Source organism: Haemaphysalis longicornis, unplaced genomic scaffold, assembly GCF_048455015.1.
Source record: "Haemaphysalis longicornis isolate Haplotype H1 unplaced genomic scaffold, Haemaphysalis longicornis Haplotype H1 scaffold_7, whole genome shotgun sequence".
Taxonomy (NCBI): Eukaryota; Metazoa; Arthropoda; class Arachnida; order Ixodida; family Ixodidae; genus Haemaphysalis; species Haemaphysalis longicornis.
The window spans coordinates 164,769,722-164,785,471 of NW_027526422.1; the positions used below are offsets into that span (position 1 = coordinate 164,769,722).

Consider the following 15,750-nt stretch of genomic DNA (forward strand, 5'->3'; position numbering starts at 1 on the left):
AACATCCTGCGCGGACCGGTGGCGGCAGAAACCGAACATGAGGTCTGCGAATGCATTTTTATTTTCCAGAAACCGAGACAGCCTGTTCCGCACCATGGTCTCCATCAGCTTTCCCGCACAAGACGTGAGGGTGATGGGGCGGAGGTTGTCTCTGTTTATGGCTTTGCCGGCTTTGGGAATGAAACTTACCAGGCCGATCTTCCATTCGACTGAGAGGGGTGCCTCACCAAGCCAGATCGAGTTGATGAAAGCGAGGAGGATCTCATAGGCGGGCTTCGTAAGATTGGCAAGCAGTTCCGCAGTTGCCTTGTCCTGGCCCGGTGCCGTTTCTCCGTTCATTTTAGCTAGGGCCACCTTCAGGTCATGCAGCTGAAACAGCTGATCCAACTCCGCGTTCTCGGAACCTGCATATGAGTACGCGGGCCCTCGAGGGCCCTGTTGAGTGCAAAGATACTGGTCAAGTAGTTTGCACGCTAATTTTGAGGTATCTCCGTCGAAGCTATGAATAGCTCATTGAAAATAATTTTGTGTCTCGGAGCGGGTTTGAGTAGGGTCAATGAGGGCGCGGAAAAGTTGCCACGTAATCCGGCTAAACATTTATAGAACCGCCGTTTTACAGCGGTCCACCCAGTTTGAGTCGTTGAGTTGGGCTGCGTACTCTGCCGCTCGCTGGGTGAGCTCATCGATACGAATTTTAAGCTTTCTATTATGTTTTTGGTGGCGCCATCGAGGGGAAAGGCTGTGCCGCGCCTCCCAGATATGCAGAAGGTGGTTGTCCACCTCCGGCGTAGCCTATGAGAGTTCAATTTTATTCTCCACCAAACGAAGGTGTGTAACCAATCCTTGTGCCCATACGTAGTATCCTTGTTCGTGAATAGAGGCCAAATGGATGTAACTTTGCCGGCACTTATTCCAGTCGGGGAGCCAAGCTTGTGCGTAGGGCCGTGCCAATGGTTTAGTCCTTACGGTGGCATTGATAAGGCAGGGGTCACTACCGAGGGTTTCCTCGCAGTTGGCCCATTCTGCGCGTGTATTATGTTTGGTAAAGGGAAGATCCGGACACTTATCCTGGGTCACGCAGTTACCCGCCCGCGTTGGATATGCAGGGTCGGTGTGGAGAGTCAGGCGCAAGTTCCGCTAGCTTGCGTCCCCGCTTCTCCTCACGCACGTACCCCCAGAGAGTATTGTGGGCGTTGAAATCGCCCACAATCACCAGGGGCTCTTTCCCCGCAGCCTTTAGAGCGCGGCTCAAGAGTGATGCGAACGTTACATTTTTTATTCGGGGGGAACAGTAGACGTTGAGTATGTGGATTGGTACATCTTGTTTCTTGAACGAAAGAAGTGTCAGCACCACATACGAATATTCAGTTTGAGGTTCCAAGTCGACTAAATTAACTTTATAATTTTTATGCAGGAATACGCAGGAAGAGGGGTCCTGTTGGAAATTGATGTAGTTTGTAAGGGTGGCGCCGCTCCCTGGCTCCTGGAGGGCAACTCCCGCGGAAGCGAGTTGAGAGTTGAAAGGAAAAGTCGGACATTCGCCCCCTTTGCGCGGGAGGGGAAGCCTCGACAGTTCCACTGGACAATTTGAACAGGGGTGGTCGAATTGGTTCTTCGGGAGACCTGATCTTAGGGCTGCTCGCCATGGTCAGTTAGGTTGATGCGGGATCGTAGCAACGCTGCTCCGGAGCCAGCACTCGCGGGGAGAGGGGTGTCCTCTATACTGGAGAGCAAGCAGCTGTCATCATCATCTGCCTCTGTGAGGCGTCTAGAAGCTTTGACAGGGCGGCCGGATACGTCCTTATAGGGACCGCCAGTCCTGCGCGAAGGGCGCAAGGAATGCGCAATTAGTTGGGCAATCATCGTGGGGATTTTCTCTTGCAATTTAGAGATGGCGTGGACCATCAGTAAGATTTGGTTTGCCATGGCGTCGAATCGAGCGTGGATGGCCCAGAATTGGGCGTCGAAACAGGCCTCGAATGCAGCCTCCGCGCTTGTTGCCGCTTTCGGCGCCACGAGCTCACTTTCCATTACCACAGCCGCGGGAGGGGAGGTGGGAGAAGGAGACTGGTTTATTTTGCATTTCAATTCGTTATTTTCTTTAGCAGCATCTCGTTTAGGGCCTTGAGTGCTGCAATTTGATCTTGCTCGGAGCTCCGCGCCCTTGGGAGGGGAGTGAGAAGGAAGAAGGGGGAAGCAGCCAGCCCCGCCCGAACCGCTCACCCGGCGTCCGTTTTTGACGGCGTTGACCCAGGGCCTGGTCTCACCGCACGTCTCCGCAGTTCGTTTCTCCAGGCCGCCGTGTGGTGGTGACGCCGTCGACAGTCGTTTTCCATCACCTCCAGTAGGTGGCTTTTCGATGTTACAGGTTTCTCGGCGAGGCTTGTCGTGGCGTGGCCCAAGATGGTGGCTTTTTTCTTGGGCGTTATTTTCTTTTCCGCGCCAGTTTTGGCGGCTATCTTGGGTTTGCGGAATTTTGCCACACAGACGCGAGAGTTGGTGACATGGGCGCCACCGCACACAGAACACCGGGCAACACAGTTGTGAGGGGCCCGCACCCCATCCACTAGCGGAGCTTGGAGTTTACAGAGTCCACACGTGTTCGACTGCAGGTGTGGACATGCATCCGCTCGATGCCCGACGACCCCACACTGGATGCAGCCCGGGATAGTTTTGTAATAGGTTTGCACAGACACAACCATGTTGTCAACGCACAGAACGGGGCTTCCTCTTACCCGCGAAGGTGACGCGTGCCTTGTTTGGTGTTCCGAATTTTCGGATTTCTACGATGGTGCCGGCACGCCAGCACACTCGATGTTGAAAAGTTTTCGTAGTATCCGTGTTACGGACCAAGATCACTCCGCAGCACGTTTTGCCGCCGTCTCGCCTCAGGTAACCATGGAGCGGGACCGATCCCTTATCGGTATTTACAGCAAAGTCCACGATGAGCCGGTCGGCCACCTCGATGTCCGGCGTGTGCACGATTATGATGTTTTGGTCTCGTGATGGCAGAACGGAGATGGCGTGGGGCCGTTCCTGCCCGAGTTACGAAGAGATGGTGGTGCCGTGGCCGGTTTCCGTCAACGCCTCGTGAAGAGAAACACGTTGCCTGGGCTTGATGACTATAACGTAGTCTTCGGGAGGGGTTTGGGCATTGGGCACGGCTTCCACTTCGTGAACAGCTTTCCCTTGCTTCCCGTGGTGCGCGTCGGGGGTAGCGTTCACGTTTCCGACCGACCAGCCGATGGCCGGGGCGACGTCGGACGCCGTCATCTTGCCTTTGTCCTGGGACCGGCGTTCAGCCGCTTGCAGTAAAGCTTGACTCCGAATTTTCGGAAAAACCGTAGACGTTGGGTGACCGGTGGTTGGGGCCGAGGTCCAAGCCATCAATGCAGGCTCGTAACCACGTGATTGCAGCGTGGAAGTTGCCGGTTTTTCCTCGGAAGGCCGACTTCGCCCGGCCGGCCGTCGGCGTCGCCGCGGTGGCTGCCACGTAGTCGGTCAAAAATCTGCTGAAATTCGTAGAAAATGGTCCCACCTGGACGACTTTATTATCCAGTTGTTCCGCTCAATGTTCCGGATCGTTCGATTCCAGTTTTGCCTTAGTAGGTTGATTTTGGCCGTGGCCCCAGCCGAAAATCGTCGGAGCCGATACACCACACGTTTGTTCACGTCACGTGCTCATAGCGCCACACCCACGGGTTAGTCGTAGCCTCGTGGCTAACCAGGTGACAGGAGCTACGAGTACAGCTTATACCGCAAGCTGCCAGGAATCGAGCTGCTGGTTTGCGAGGTTAGGCGAGGCACCTTCGGCTGGTACTGTCGAGAGAAACTAATAGCAGCAGGTGAAATCTAGAAAACTGTTTATGTATTGACTGGCGAATGACAAGCATCACCACTCAGCATCTCGACAGCGGGCGATGGGCCGAAAGGCTTCGCGCCTATAGTTCTTCCGCTTTGCTTAACGGGCTAGTCTCATTTGTGGCCGCCTGCACAAGCCCTATACAGAACACTTTCAGGGATGTGTTGCTTATATCGGGACATACAAATTCCTTGCCATTTTTCCCCTTAAATGCAGTTAGTTTTACACTACCAGCTGCTACCTAATTCTATGGTTTGCTAATGGCTTATCAACCGCACTCGCGCTAAAATGGTGACGCGGGCATTGCGCCTGACGTTTCATATCACATCCCAAAATACCAAAAAAGAAGACTTTCTTTGGAAACTGGAGCACAACATCGAGGTTTTTCTTATTTGTGAAAGTACCCGTGAAAGTACCTTCATGAGTGACGACGGACAGCTGCGGTTTTATACGAGCCCACAGCACCAGTTTTTTTTTTACAGATTTTTAATGCCTGCGCGTCTTTCGTGTCGTTGGCTATCCTAATTGTAGCTTCAGCGCACAGCTCCCTCACAGAAGTGGTGTGCATAACTGTGTTCTGAATTTGCGATGTGAAAGCTGTCAATCCCCGACAAAATATAAACACACGTGCATCTTTCTCATATAATGGCGTGATACCGACGCTATACTGTGTAATTCTCACCGTAGACTCCTCCGATTGCGACGCTCATGCACACCATGTTTGGGCAGTAGGCGCCGCCGACAATGCCTGCGGAAACCGTAGCCACCGAGAGCATGGTGAGCCAGAATACAGAAACCTTGGTCTGGATAAGAGCCTGTCCGAAGCCTGCAAAAAAATTAGCAGTGGCTTAGCTCGGCTGCGCCACGATATACGTCGAGTGAGCTAAGGTTCACCTGGATATTCTTATGTTTCCTAGTTGTCTAGGATTAGCTGATTATCATGCTTACTGCTGCTGAAACAATTTCCAATACAATTTAATACGGACTTATCTTAAGAGCGACAGGGCTGGGCCTGTGCCATAACAGACAAGTGCTGGGCACACGCCGCCAGTGACATTTTAGCCACGAGCATGAAATAAACATGATTTTAATTATTGATTGTGTGGCTGAATATGCCTAAGCTGCACATGGGCTCGAGAGTCGCCGTAGTGGAGGGTCCTGGATTAATTTTGACAACTAAGGTTTTTTAACAGGGGCAGAAAACTCGACGCTGTGGCGGCTTTGGATTCTCCCTCCATCTTAAAAACGCCTGCCGCGGCCGCGAATCATGGCTGCGTCCTTGGGAGCCACAGCACAACGGCTTAACCATAGAGTTTCTTAATAAGTGATTGATTGTAGGGTTTAACGCGCCGACGCGACGCAGGCGATGAGGCGCGCCGTAGTGGAGAGCTCCGGATTAATTTTGACCACCTGGGGATCTTTATCGTGCGCCGAAATCTCGTACACACGGGCGTTTTTGCTTTTCGCCTCCATCAGAAAAGCGGCCGCCGCGGCCGGGAATCGAACCCGCGACCTCGTGCTCAGCAAGTTTTTTAATAAGTATACTAGAGGGGAACCTGCGCCTGGTAATCCATGTAGTCGTGGGTGTTTATGGGAAGACACCCAATTTTGGCTGGGGTTGGCATGACAACAGTAGATTAGATTCTTAAAGGGATTTTGGTATTTCCTTTTTCACTATGCATTAACACGTATACGAGCTACGAGGATCCGAAATCCTCCCTGGTCTGTGGTAGCCGTGTTTTGTGGTAGCCGTGTTCGACGCCGCTTCACCACGAAGGCGAAGTTTTCATAAGCACGCTCAAAAAACTTTCCAAACCCTCCAAACAAGCTAATAGTTGAAATAATAGTAAAATAATGACATTAGTCTCTAATGAGTTCCCCCCTTCCAATCATAAAATTGTTCGTAACAATCAACTTGGCCTGTAGAATAGCAAGCACAACCCTTCCGGTAAAAATACGCTTTAGTTCTGTTTTCTTTAGTTATAAAACTACCTGTTTTATTTTCCCCCTGACATAATTGCACACTATTCTTCGCGTTTTTGTTCCACTTTGTTTAAATTGGTGCTCACTAGAACGTTTCAATCAAAGCCAAATATGTAACTAAGGCGAACGCATGATGTTGCGGCGGTCCGTAACTGCACAGACGGCCGTGATGTGAGCAGCATGGACGGTGGCGTCAGATTCCTCTCTAGTATAGATTACAAGAAACTCTCTGGGCTTAACCCCTGAGCCAGCGTGGCCGGGGGAAAATAAACGGGCACCACACTTCTAATTTGCTATGCAGTACCATTTGCACGTGTTTCTCCTTATCTCTACTTGACAATAGCGAGAAAACGTTTGCCAAATTCCCACGCGTTATAAACTTTCCACGTGATTTGTAAGTCGGCGTTAGTTTGTTTGAAGCAGCAATACGGATTTGAGCTTTTTTGTGTCATATGCGATTCTCCCATTTCTTTATATTTTTGGAAGATGGAAGCTCACACTTTTTTCCAAACAACCCTGACGCTTTGACGGAATAGTTTGGCCGGTATTTTTTTGCAGTTCTTGACGGGTTATGAAATTGAATGCAACTTCTGCGAAATAATAAAACACCACGCACTATCATACTGGCGGAAGAAGGACGCCAATCTTGCTTTTTTGATTGATTGATTGATTGATTGATTGATTAATTAATTATTTGATTGATTGCCTGATCGATTCATTGATTGATTTATTGATTGATTCGTTGATTGATTTATTGATTGATTGGAGGATTTAACGTGCCGATGCAATGCAGGCGATGAGGCACGCCGTAGTGGAGGGATCTATATTAACTTTGGCCACCTGGGGATCTTTAACGTGCGCCGAATTCTCGTGCACGTGGGCGTTTTTGCTTTTCGCCTCCATCAGAAAAGCAGCCACCGCGGCCGGGAATCGAACCCGCGACCTTGTTCTCAACAGTGCAACGCCTTAGCTACTGAGCCACCGCGGCAGGTCAAACTCGCTTATTTAAAATACGCAGGCCTCCCTTCATGTGTTTTTCGCCAAAACCTACTTAAATTATGAATACCTGCATTTATATTCTTGTCAACTCCACTGGCCCCCGGAGCTATCCTACTACTGGCCCTCTTTTGTAAATTTGTTCCTTATAAATTCGGCCATGCGCTTTACTTGAAAAAAAAGAGGTAAATGGACAGCTCCCGCTTGTAAAGGGACACTGAAGCTAACTTACAAGTTGCTCTATATTGATAGAATAGCCCACCAAGAACACAAATATGCCCCTCTTACACGTAGCTTCTTAAAAATTAAGGAAGAAAAATGCGAAAACGTAATGCAGGTGCCGCCGCCACTGGCTATAACGCGCAAATCGCACAGAAAGTACTCAAATAACCAACCGGGCGCAACGTGTGTCGTGGCTAGGAGAGGCCCTGCTGGCCACCGGCTCATTGGGAGTAGTGTGGAAGAAGTTACGTAATTTTTTCACGGCCATGGTAGGCTGACGGCAACCACGTCCTAGCAATGGCGCCGAAGGCTGGCCCACCGATGCACGGCGTCACTGCGCGGCCCAGCCGGTAGCCAATGATCGATGGGCAAAGACGAAGCACACGACAGTGGAGCGAGAGACGGCGGAGGAGGTAGTGCTCTCGCGCAAAATACAAGCAAAAAATGGCGGCTGACCAAGACGCCATTTTCGGCTGCTGTAGAAGTGACGTCAGGGCCTCTCCTAAGCTTTTGTTTCCTCAGGCTACCGATGGAGCTACCGCAGGATGGCAATACTCGTCCATGCTTGGGGACGTAGCCCCCCTTTCCGATAAAGCGTGCGCACTGCGCATGAACGGTCGGATCGATACCAACTTTCGCGGTGCCTGAAAAGAACGATATCTTTTTCTTCAACAAAGCGTCAATACGAATCGCGGTACCCATGAAGGCACAATTTACCTAGAGTTCCGGAGCCGCCAAAGACGTGTGAGTTCAAGAAAGCATGAATGATTAGACCAAAAACTTACCAAACCGCTTGTTACTTGGCAAGGTTCTTTTCGGTTTCTTCTGTGCCGCTAACATAACCGCTGCCTCGCTTGCTTCCAGTTTATCGCGACACAAACAGCGGCTGCAGTCGCAATTGGCGGCACGTGTAATCACAGTTTGATCAGCTATTTTTCAGCAATTAGGATGTCTTTCCGCATCGAAACAACGCTAAAATATCTATGGGAAGGTCCAGACATTCATTGTAAACCAACGTGCTGGTGGACGCCTGTGTCCCTTTGAATATTCTACACAAACGTGCGTGATCGGCTGACACATTTATTATTCATTTTAAAAATATTACAGGAGTAGTTTTCTGCCCTTTACTTCGATTGAATCCCCCTCGCACAACGGGTCTCTACGGTCTTCTCTGGTCCGATACAGGCCAAATATTCGCACAAGACAGGGTGACAAAAGGAACGATTTTACCATAATACGTCACGACTACCATGTTCCTCATTTCATGCTTTTGACTGCGGAGTAGAAATAATAGATCAGCAAACTGCGGGCACAGCCAGCAAGACGAAATGGGTAGATTTGTCGACGTGCTCGGCAAAAGTGACGCTCTTTCTCGTGTTTTGTGCAGCTAGGATGTGACCCTGAGCAGCGAGAAATCGAAGACGCTGCTACACAAGCTTCATCATTAAAAGTTAATCGCCTCAACAAAAACGTTTAACAATAGTATGTGAAGGCGTTGCAGCAAACGGCAAGTCAATATACATAAGAAAAATGACATACACAGGCGGTACGAATTGAAAACCAAGAACGGAGCCTATCATGCTCTCGCCGAGCATGCACAACTGTTTAGCAGCAAGAAACAGTCGTGAACAGAACGCTTCTTTCTTGCCTCAATCGGACCACGATATCATACTTGGAATCACTCGGAATACTAACGACAGTCGCGCGCACTTCATTGGAAAACTGAAATTCTGCATACCGTTAGCAAAGATGTGTATGTGTTGGTCTCCAACAAACTGCATTGGCGGTCAGGAGCCCAGTCGTTCAGACACCCGTTTGTTTTGAAGTACTTTCTGCAGGGCGAAGGGTACGATGAGAAGTATGACTTTGCGCGCCTCAAACGCCTAATCTAAACCTCCTGTGCTCCTTGTGTACAGAAATTTTTTGAGCGAGCACGGCGCGGACACTTCCCGCCTAAATATCCGGGATGTTAACCTGTACACAGTTGTCCCCAAGCCTTCCAATGTAATCATCAAGCTCAAAATCTACCTATAGCTTGGGTGGCTCATAAATGTGAATCCTAGATTTTACGGACGGCACCTCGCATTTCTCGATGAACTGCCTCGGTAAAATGTTCAGAGCAGGTCGCTCATTTTTGGCAAAGTTCGGCTTAGTAAAACATCTCCATTTATCACTATCGGAGAAGCCTCTGCAGCTTCTCTGTATGCATGGAGAGAGACCACAGTCTCTCGTACAGCTGCCACTCACAGCCAAGCTTCACGCCACGCTAGTTGGTGCAAAACGCTTTTGGAGGGAACTTGCGCTTGCAATGCTCACAGATACTGACACAGGTAAAAATACGACACTTCTCGTCTTCTTGTGAAAGTGTACGTTTTTTATGTGTGCATTCCTGTCAGCAAAACGCCTCACAGTCCTCGAGTGAAGAAGTAGCTGCCAGAGTGTCGAAGCTTTAAACCTGTACCTTAGGCGCGAAATTAAAGAGGCGGTGCCGAAGACGCGCTCCTACAGTAGGGTAAAGGTACGAGTTGGCGGTAGTGCGGAAGGCAACCAACCAAACACGACCAAAAATAACTTCCGGGTAGAACTCCTCGGAGCCAAGATAAGGTGACCGCGGTGAAAGCGAGGCTCTGCGGCAGTAATTGACCTTCTTTGTCCGCTCCTTCGGCGAACTTCGAATTCGGCGCTGCAGTTTGCCTTCACGCAGGAACTCATTATTCGCCGCCCCTCTTCCACACACCAAGATACGCCACCGCTACGCAACCTAGTATTGGCAGTGCTCTTCACCAAGATAGGACTAGACTCCGGGCTGTATCTTTTTACATGCAGGTGGGGCGTCCGTCGGGTGAATAAGCTGCTCGTGTACCTAAATGATACACGGGAAAGTCACAACTCAAATCATCTCCATGGCTGAACAACATGTAGTTGCCGCACTACTGACACACAACAAAACGAACAGAGGCACCGTCTACTCCCTATTTCTATTTTCCTAGTTTCGCCCCTCGCTATTTTGTGCTCGAATAAGAAAACTATACACGTGATCACCCACAGGCCAACAAAAACATCTCCGCTGTTTACAATGCACACGTGTCCGGTACCGGCTCCCTGCACGCTGAGGAAACGGAGGCCAACGGAAACCACCTAAAAATAAAACTGCCCGTCTTTCAATAGTAAGAAAGCACAAGTCGCTCACAGCAACCAACTAATCGCCTTCCCTACCGAATATCATCGTGCTAAGAAATGTACAACCCCAAACCGAAATGACGAATTTACGCTCTGTTTGGTATAGCCCGATCCCTATACTTCCCTGAGTGAGCTCAAAAACTTTCCATCCAACATGTATTTCCTCTCTGGTCGACAATACTCTTGTTGAAATCATATTTGTATGACTTGGTAAACCAAGTTATTTATCCTAGACGTTTACTGCACATCGAAATTCTACTGAATGCACAGACAGCTTACTCAAACCCTCTGCTTTCGCTCGGCGACGCTCTTGTCCCTCACAATTCATGGGTATTTTTAAGAAGGAATGGAAACAACGACAGTAATTAACCTGACGCAAGATTGTATTGTACACCGTTTTTCCAGTTCATCCATCCGACTCTACTGCGTTGTGTTCTTTATTGGGCACGCTTATCAACACTATTAGAAGCAGTAACTGGACCTCTGTCCACACATTACCGCAGCCTATACCCTTTTAACAGCACATCGGACAATCAACGCTCGTAGACTGGACATTTTTCTGCAAAGGCGGTCATTCACTTCCTTCTACTGACGCATACATCAAACTGTCAACGTCCGAGTTCATCAATTGGTGCAGAAACATACCAAGACCGTTCTTGCACACTTGCAAAAGACCTCAGGAGACTTCCACCTGGCGTCTCTGTGTGTAGTTCTACCAGGTTTCGTCAGCCATCAGAAAACTCGAAAAGATACCCGATACCTCAAGAGAAGAATTACAGAGCCTATTCAACATGTAGCAGAGTATGCCTATTTCTTGATAGCCCAAAGCTGGTGATCTTTTTCTACCAACAATAGAGCTTATAAGCACCAAGCGTTCTCGGAGTACCTTCGCCAGCTGTTGCGTTCAAAATGGAAAACGAGAACGCATCACCAAATCCAACGACTTGGAAACAATTACCAGCATTCCCCGAAACAGCTGCTCGACACCGTTCGCACAAAACTTTCCTGAATCATTTAGAGGTTTCAAATCCTCCCCACCCTACATTAACATGGCGCCTCGAATCTAAACTCCCCACTCTCTTTAGGACTCCAAAGCCGGAGGAAACCCTTACTCGCTTACCGTGCAAGGTGACGCTGCACAGTGGACGTATTACACAAAGCATATCTCAAAACAGGCGTGGCGAAGTGCTTAGGAGCGCAAAGAATACTACAAAACCCAAGTACGGAATCTTAAAGCATCTTAATTGCTCTTGGATGCCACCGATATCCCAATACTACGGGACTGATCAAACTGGGCCACGACAATTCAGTCTTGGAGCTCCCACAAGCTCAGAAAGTCAGACAGCCACGTCATCTTCGCCTCAGGTTCCCAAACTGTGCCAACTCCACCCTCTCGGCTGCTCCGTTTCAAATTCACTCGACGCACCACAACGCATTTTTGCCATATTGGACTCTACAGTAGACTCTCTATAAACGGAACTTCAAGGGTCCGGAAAAATTAGTTTCGTTTAACATGAGTTCCGTTTACTGACGGAGATGCTCTAAGGTGCAAATGTATGTGCGTACACACTTCTAAGGGCATTTCATGGAACTCTAACCACCAGAAAGTGACTGTAGCTGATAGTTTTCAGAAAGCAAGAAAACTGCAAGAAGCGTAGGCACAGCATTCACAAAGTTGATTTTGCAACAAGGAGTCGCTGTACACTTTAAAATGCGTCCATTATTTTTGTTTGAGTCCTTGCAACTGCATCTTCAACGAGGATAGAGGCCTCAACATTGCGAGTGCTTACGGGCCACCGAACTTAGAAGACGGCAACGTGGTGATGAAGGACGAATAGCACAATGATGGCACGAACGAGGCGACAGGAGGTGAGCCCTGCAGCCTCAGCGTCTAGAATCGGGACCGAACGACTAAACCAAGAACTGCGATGTTGCATTTGGTGCGCTAACACGGCTAACCGCTTACGACATGAGGCTTACGAGCCCAACAAGGCTACAAAAGCACGAAGGAAGAAACAAAAAACAAAAACAAAACAGCCGGAACGGTAAAAAGCTCATTCTCATGCCAGTAGATTTCCCAAGAAGTTCCATTTCTGGTTCTGTTGACACGGTGATGTGGAAGTTTTAGTTCCGATTACCGAGAGTTTTCTTACGTAATCTGAAAACAAAACCAACCAAATTCCAGGCAACTGTTCCGTTTAAGCAGCAGTTCCGTTTAAGCGATTTCCGTTTATCGAGATTCTACTGTATATGAAGATATCTCTTCCCCACAGATAACAATCCCTTAGTACAACCTAAAATGATGGTTAAGGTGCTTTTGTCTCCTACAGAAGCAGGACTCATACCATTCGAACACTGTACACGCTATCGTGAAGCCCAGTTCCACCGACGACAGCCCAATTTGGTGGCGTTCCACCTCCAAGTCTACCTTCTACATCCGCACGATCGCAAATATCAACACCACAAACACTGAAAAGACAGCTTTAGGTACCAGCGGCAGTGCCAGCATTCCACCAGACTGTCACTAAGCCTGCCGCAACGTTCTGATGATATTCGTTTCCCGCATTTCCCTCACACTCTTTCACAGGATCAAGACCCTACCTCACATGCATGATCGCGTATACCCAAAGCATACCTCGCTTAAAGGGACTCAGGTGTCTCAGGCCACCACCCCGATATTCTATAATTCTTGACCGGCATAGAAAAAATCGACGAAATGCAGCGTACACGACACCATAGCCTGTAATTTCTGTTCAGCGATAATACAGCCTGTAGGCCATGCACTCTCTCTGATTGGATGAGAAGGCGTTACCTCATATAAACATTTCGCGGGAACGCGAAACACTGGCAACTTCAGCCTTCGTAAAAGTGACGTGATTGTACGCAACAGCTTGCAAATGGCGACTTTGGTGGTGACATAGAGCAAAGAATTTCACCGACCGTCAGTACCGTGAAATCCCCGTGAATTTGAAGCAGGCGCAGTTTCGCGCGACACGCGGTTTAAGACTGCTTCCGAGAGAAAAAAAATAATTTTTTTGACTGTTTCCAAGTCAGTGACAATAGCGCACAAAAAAAGCATCCGGTATTTTGTTTCAATGTTTGCCAATAATACAGCAAATATTTGTTTCGCGTAACAGTAAGATAACATGGTTGTACAAGCCTTTCCATTGCATATACCCCAAAGCATGGCATTTGTCCATGCTCCTCAGAGTAAGATGCCGGGTGGCATGATCAAACTGAAGAGAAAAATATAAAAAAACTGACTTTTTATTCATTACGACGCTGATTGAGGTCGAGGTTAAGTGGCGGCATCGGCATGCTCCGCTATTATCAGGCGTATCGTTTCACTGCTCTTACGCATCATACAACCGATGGTGACGGCTGTCTTCTTCTGTGATCACGCCATTAACTTGTAACATCGCCGCGAACGCTTGCGTGGCAGCGGTGACGGCAGCGAAGTTGATAACGCAACAAAATTTGTATTGTAGCAGAGAACTCAACGACGTCACTACAAGATATTCAAAGAAATAAACAGACATAGTAAAAAAGATTGTGTGATGTTTTTCCGATCAACATCCCGCTTTGGCTCGCTTTTGGATCAGCATTACTTGATCCAATTGTGGTGTTGACGCCAATTTTGACTTCTGTTGTTGACGCCAATTTTGATTTGTTTCTGTTGCCAGCCTCAGCTGCCGTCCTAATTTTTTTATTACATGCAAAACGGGTAGTAATCCCATTACGTGCCAGCACGGCGGTCATATGTTGGATTCGGTGCACTGTTGGACGATCGGTGAAGGGCTTGCGCAGCTCTTGGAGGGCTTGGTGAAAGTCTGTGAGAATGCCGATGCGTGGAGGGGTCGGGTTTGCAATGGTGAAGGCCAAATTATCCAGTGCGATACGGATGCTCTGGAGTTCCGCTTCCAGGGGGGACGAGTTAAAAGCGTGACGTGTGAGGGAGCCGTCCAGGTCCGGTTGAGCTTGGGAGCGCCAGGCTAGAACCATATGGGAAGGGCTAGCAGCATATGGGCTAGCATCCGTAAAAATATCGACCTCGTCCGGCAATTTCGCTGCGAGGACGCGCTGAAGGGCCCTTTCGCGGGCAGTACGACGGAAGCGCGGAATTCTGGTTTGTTCGTGGGCAACTGTAACAGGCGGGCTTAACCAAGGGGGAGGGGGTTGTGAGGCCGCTGGAAGTACTGGAGGTACACGTTCGTCCCACGCAAAGAGTGCAGTCCCCTGTTGCGTTAATGTCCACCGAAACCGATGTTGTACAGCTTCCGCAAGGCGCTCCTGCATTGAAGGGACCGGGGCAGCACGTTGAAGAGCGTCAATGCGAGTATGCCTCGGACGTCCGGGGATCGTACGAAGCATGGCCCAGTAAACCACCGCTAAGTTCTTCTTGTGAGTCGGATTCCGATGGAGGCAACCAGGCTGCACATGATGCAGCACGGGAGCGTGTTGATAGTACACCTCCCCTGGTTGATAACGCGTCGCCCTCCTTCCCCTGCCCTCGCCTTCAACTTGATCACGCACGCCAGGCACGGAAGGTCCGTCGTTCTTGATTGATTGATTGATTGATTGTGGGGTTTAACGCGCCGACGCAACGCAGACGATGAGGCGCGCCGTAGTGGAGGGCTCCGGATTATTTTGACCACCTGGGGATCTTTAACGTCCGCCGAAATCTCGAACAGACGGGCGTTTTCGCTTTTCGCCTCCATCAGAAAAGCGGCCGCCGCGGCTGGGAATCGAACCCGCGACCTCGTGCTCAGCAGCGCAACGCCTTAGCCACTGAGCCACCGCGGCGGGTAGTTCCGTCGTTCTTCCGTTACCCCTCCTGGCTACCTGGCTCTGGCTCCACCGATTCCTCACTCTGTGGGAGTATTTGTCACCAAAGCTATGGCCAACGCAGCTCTCACACCCCACATCACTAGAAAATAGACTTACCCAACGGGGTCTGCAGCTCCTTACAGTCCCCACTGCAAGGATGACGGTATTCGCCACCCTTGACCACCTAATCTGGCGCTTCTCCACGTTTTCACTGTACCGGCCTATTTTCACGAATGCTATGCCTCCCGATGCCTCAGAAGATGATCCTCCATTCGAAGATCCAAATTTTATCAGAGCCCTTGTGTTGTTCGGCGTAGAGTGATCTTTCAAGATTAGTGTGGACTTGGGCCTACTCCGGTCGTGAAAATCCCCTAATGGTACATCTTCACCTTAGCCTGACCACGGTGGTCTGAAGGGAACCCCTGTGCCGTCTTCATGGACGCATCATCTTTTTAACTGGGCTACTCCGCCCTTCCCCTCCTTTCCCTACCCCTATTTTCGCAGCGTGGCCTTCCCTCGACTAATAAAGAACTACAACAACAAGAACAATACATGCCAAGTGTATTTATACCTTTTGAGCAATTTTGTGAGGTTTGTTCTGATCTGTGGGAGTCAAGCGTCGAATTACACTGAAAATTGTCATTGCTATATGTGCACAACGTCACTGAGTGCTACGTTGT

At 49.3% G+C, this 15,750-nt stretch overlaps 1 protein-coding gene across 2 annotated transcripts in view; it reads right to left on the minus strand.

The window, feature by feature from the left end:
* The window catches only part of LOC144145430 (monocarboxylate transporter 12-B-like), a 41,457-nt gene that overhangs the window by 13,499 nt on the left and 12,208 nt on the right, over window positions 1–15,750 (minus strand). The window contains exon 2 of one of the 2 annotated variants that reach the window (XM_077677046.1): window positions 4,545–4,610. In XM_077677046.1, the coding sequence (XP_077533172.1) occupies window positions 4,545–4,610 (66 nt within the window). Of the gene's footprint in view, window positions 1–4,544; window positions 4,689–15,750 lie in introns of both variants that reach the window. The other variant, XM_077677045.1, reaches the window with a different exon arrangement.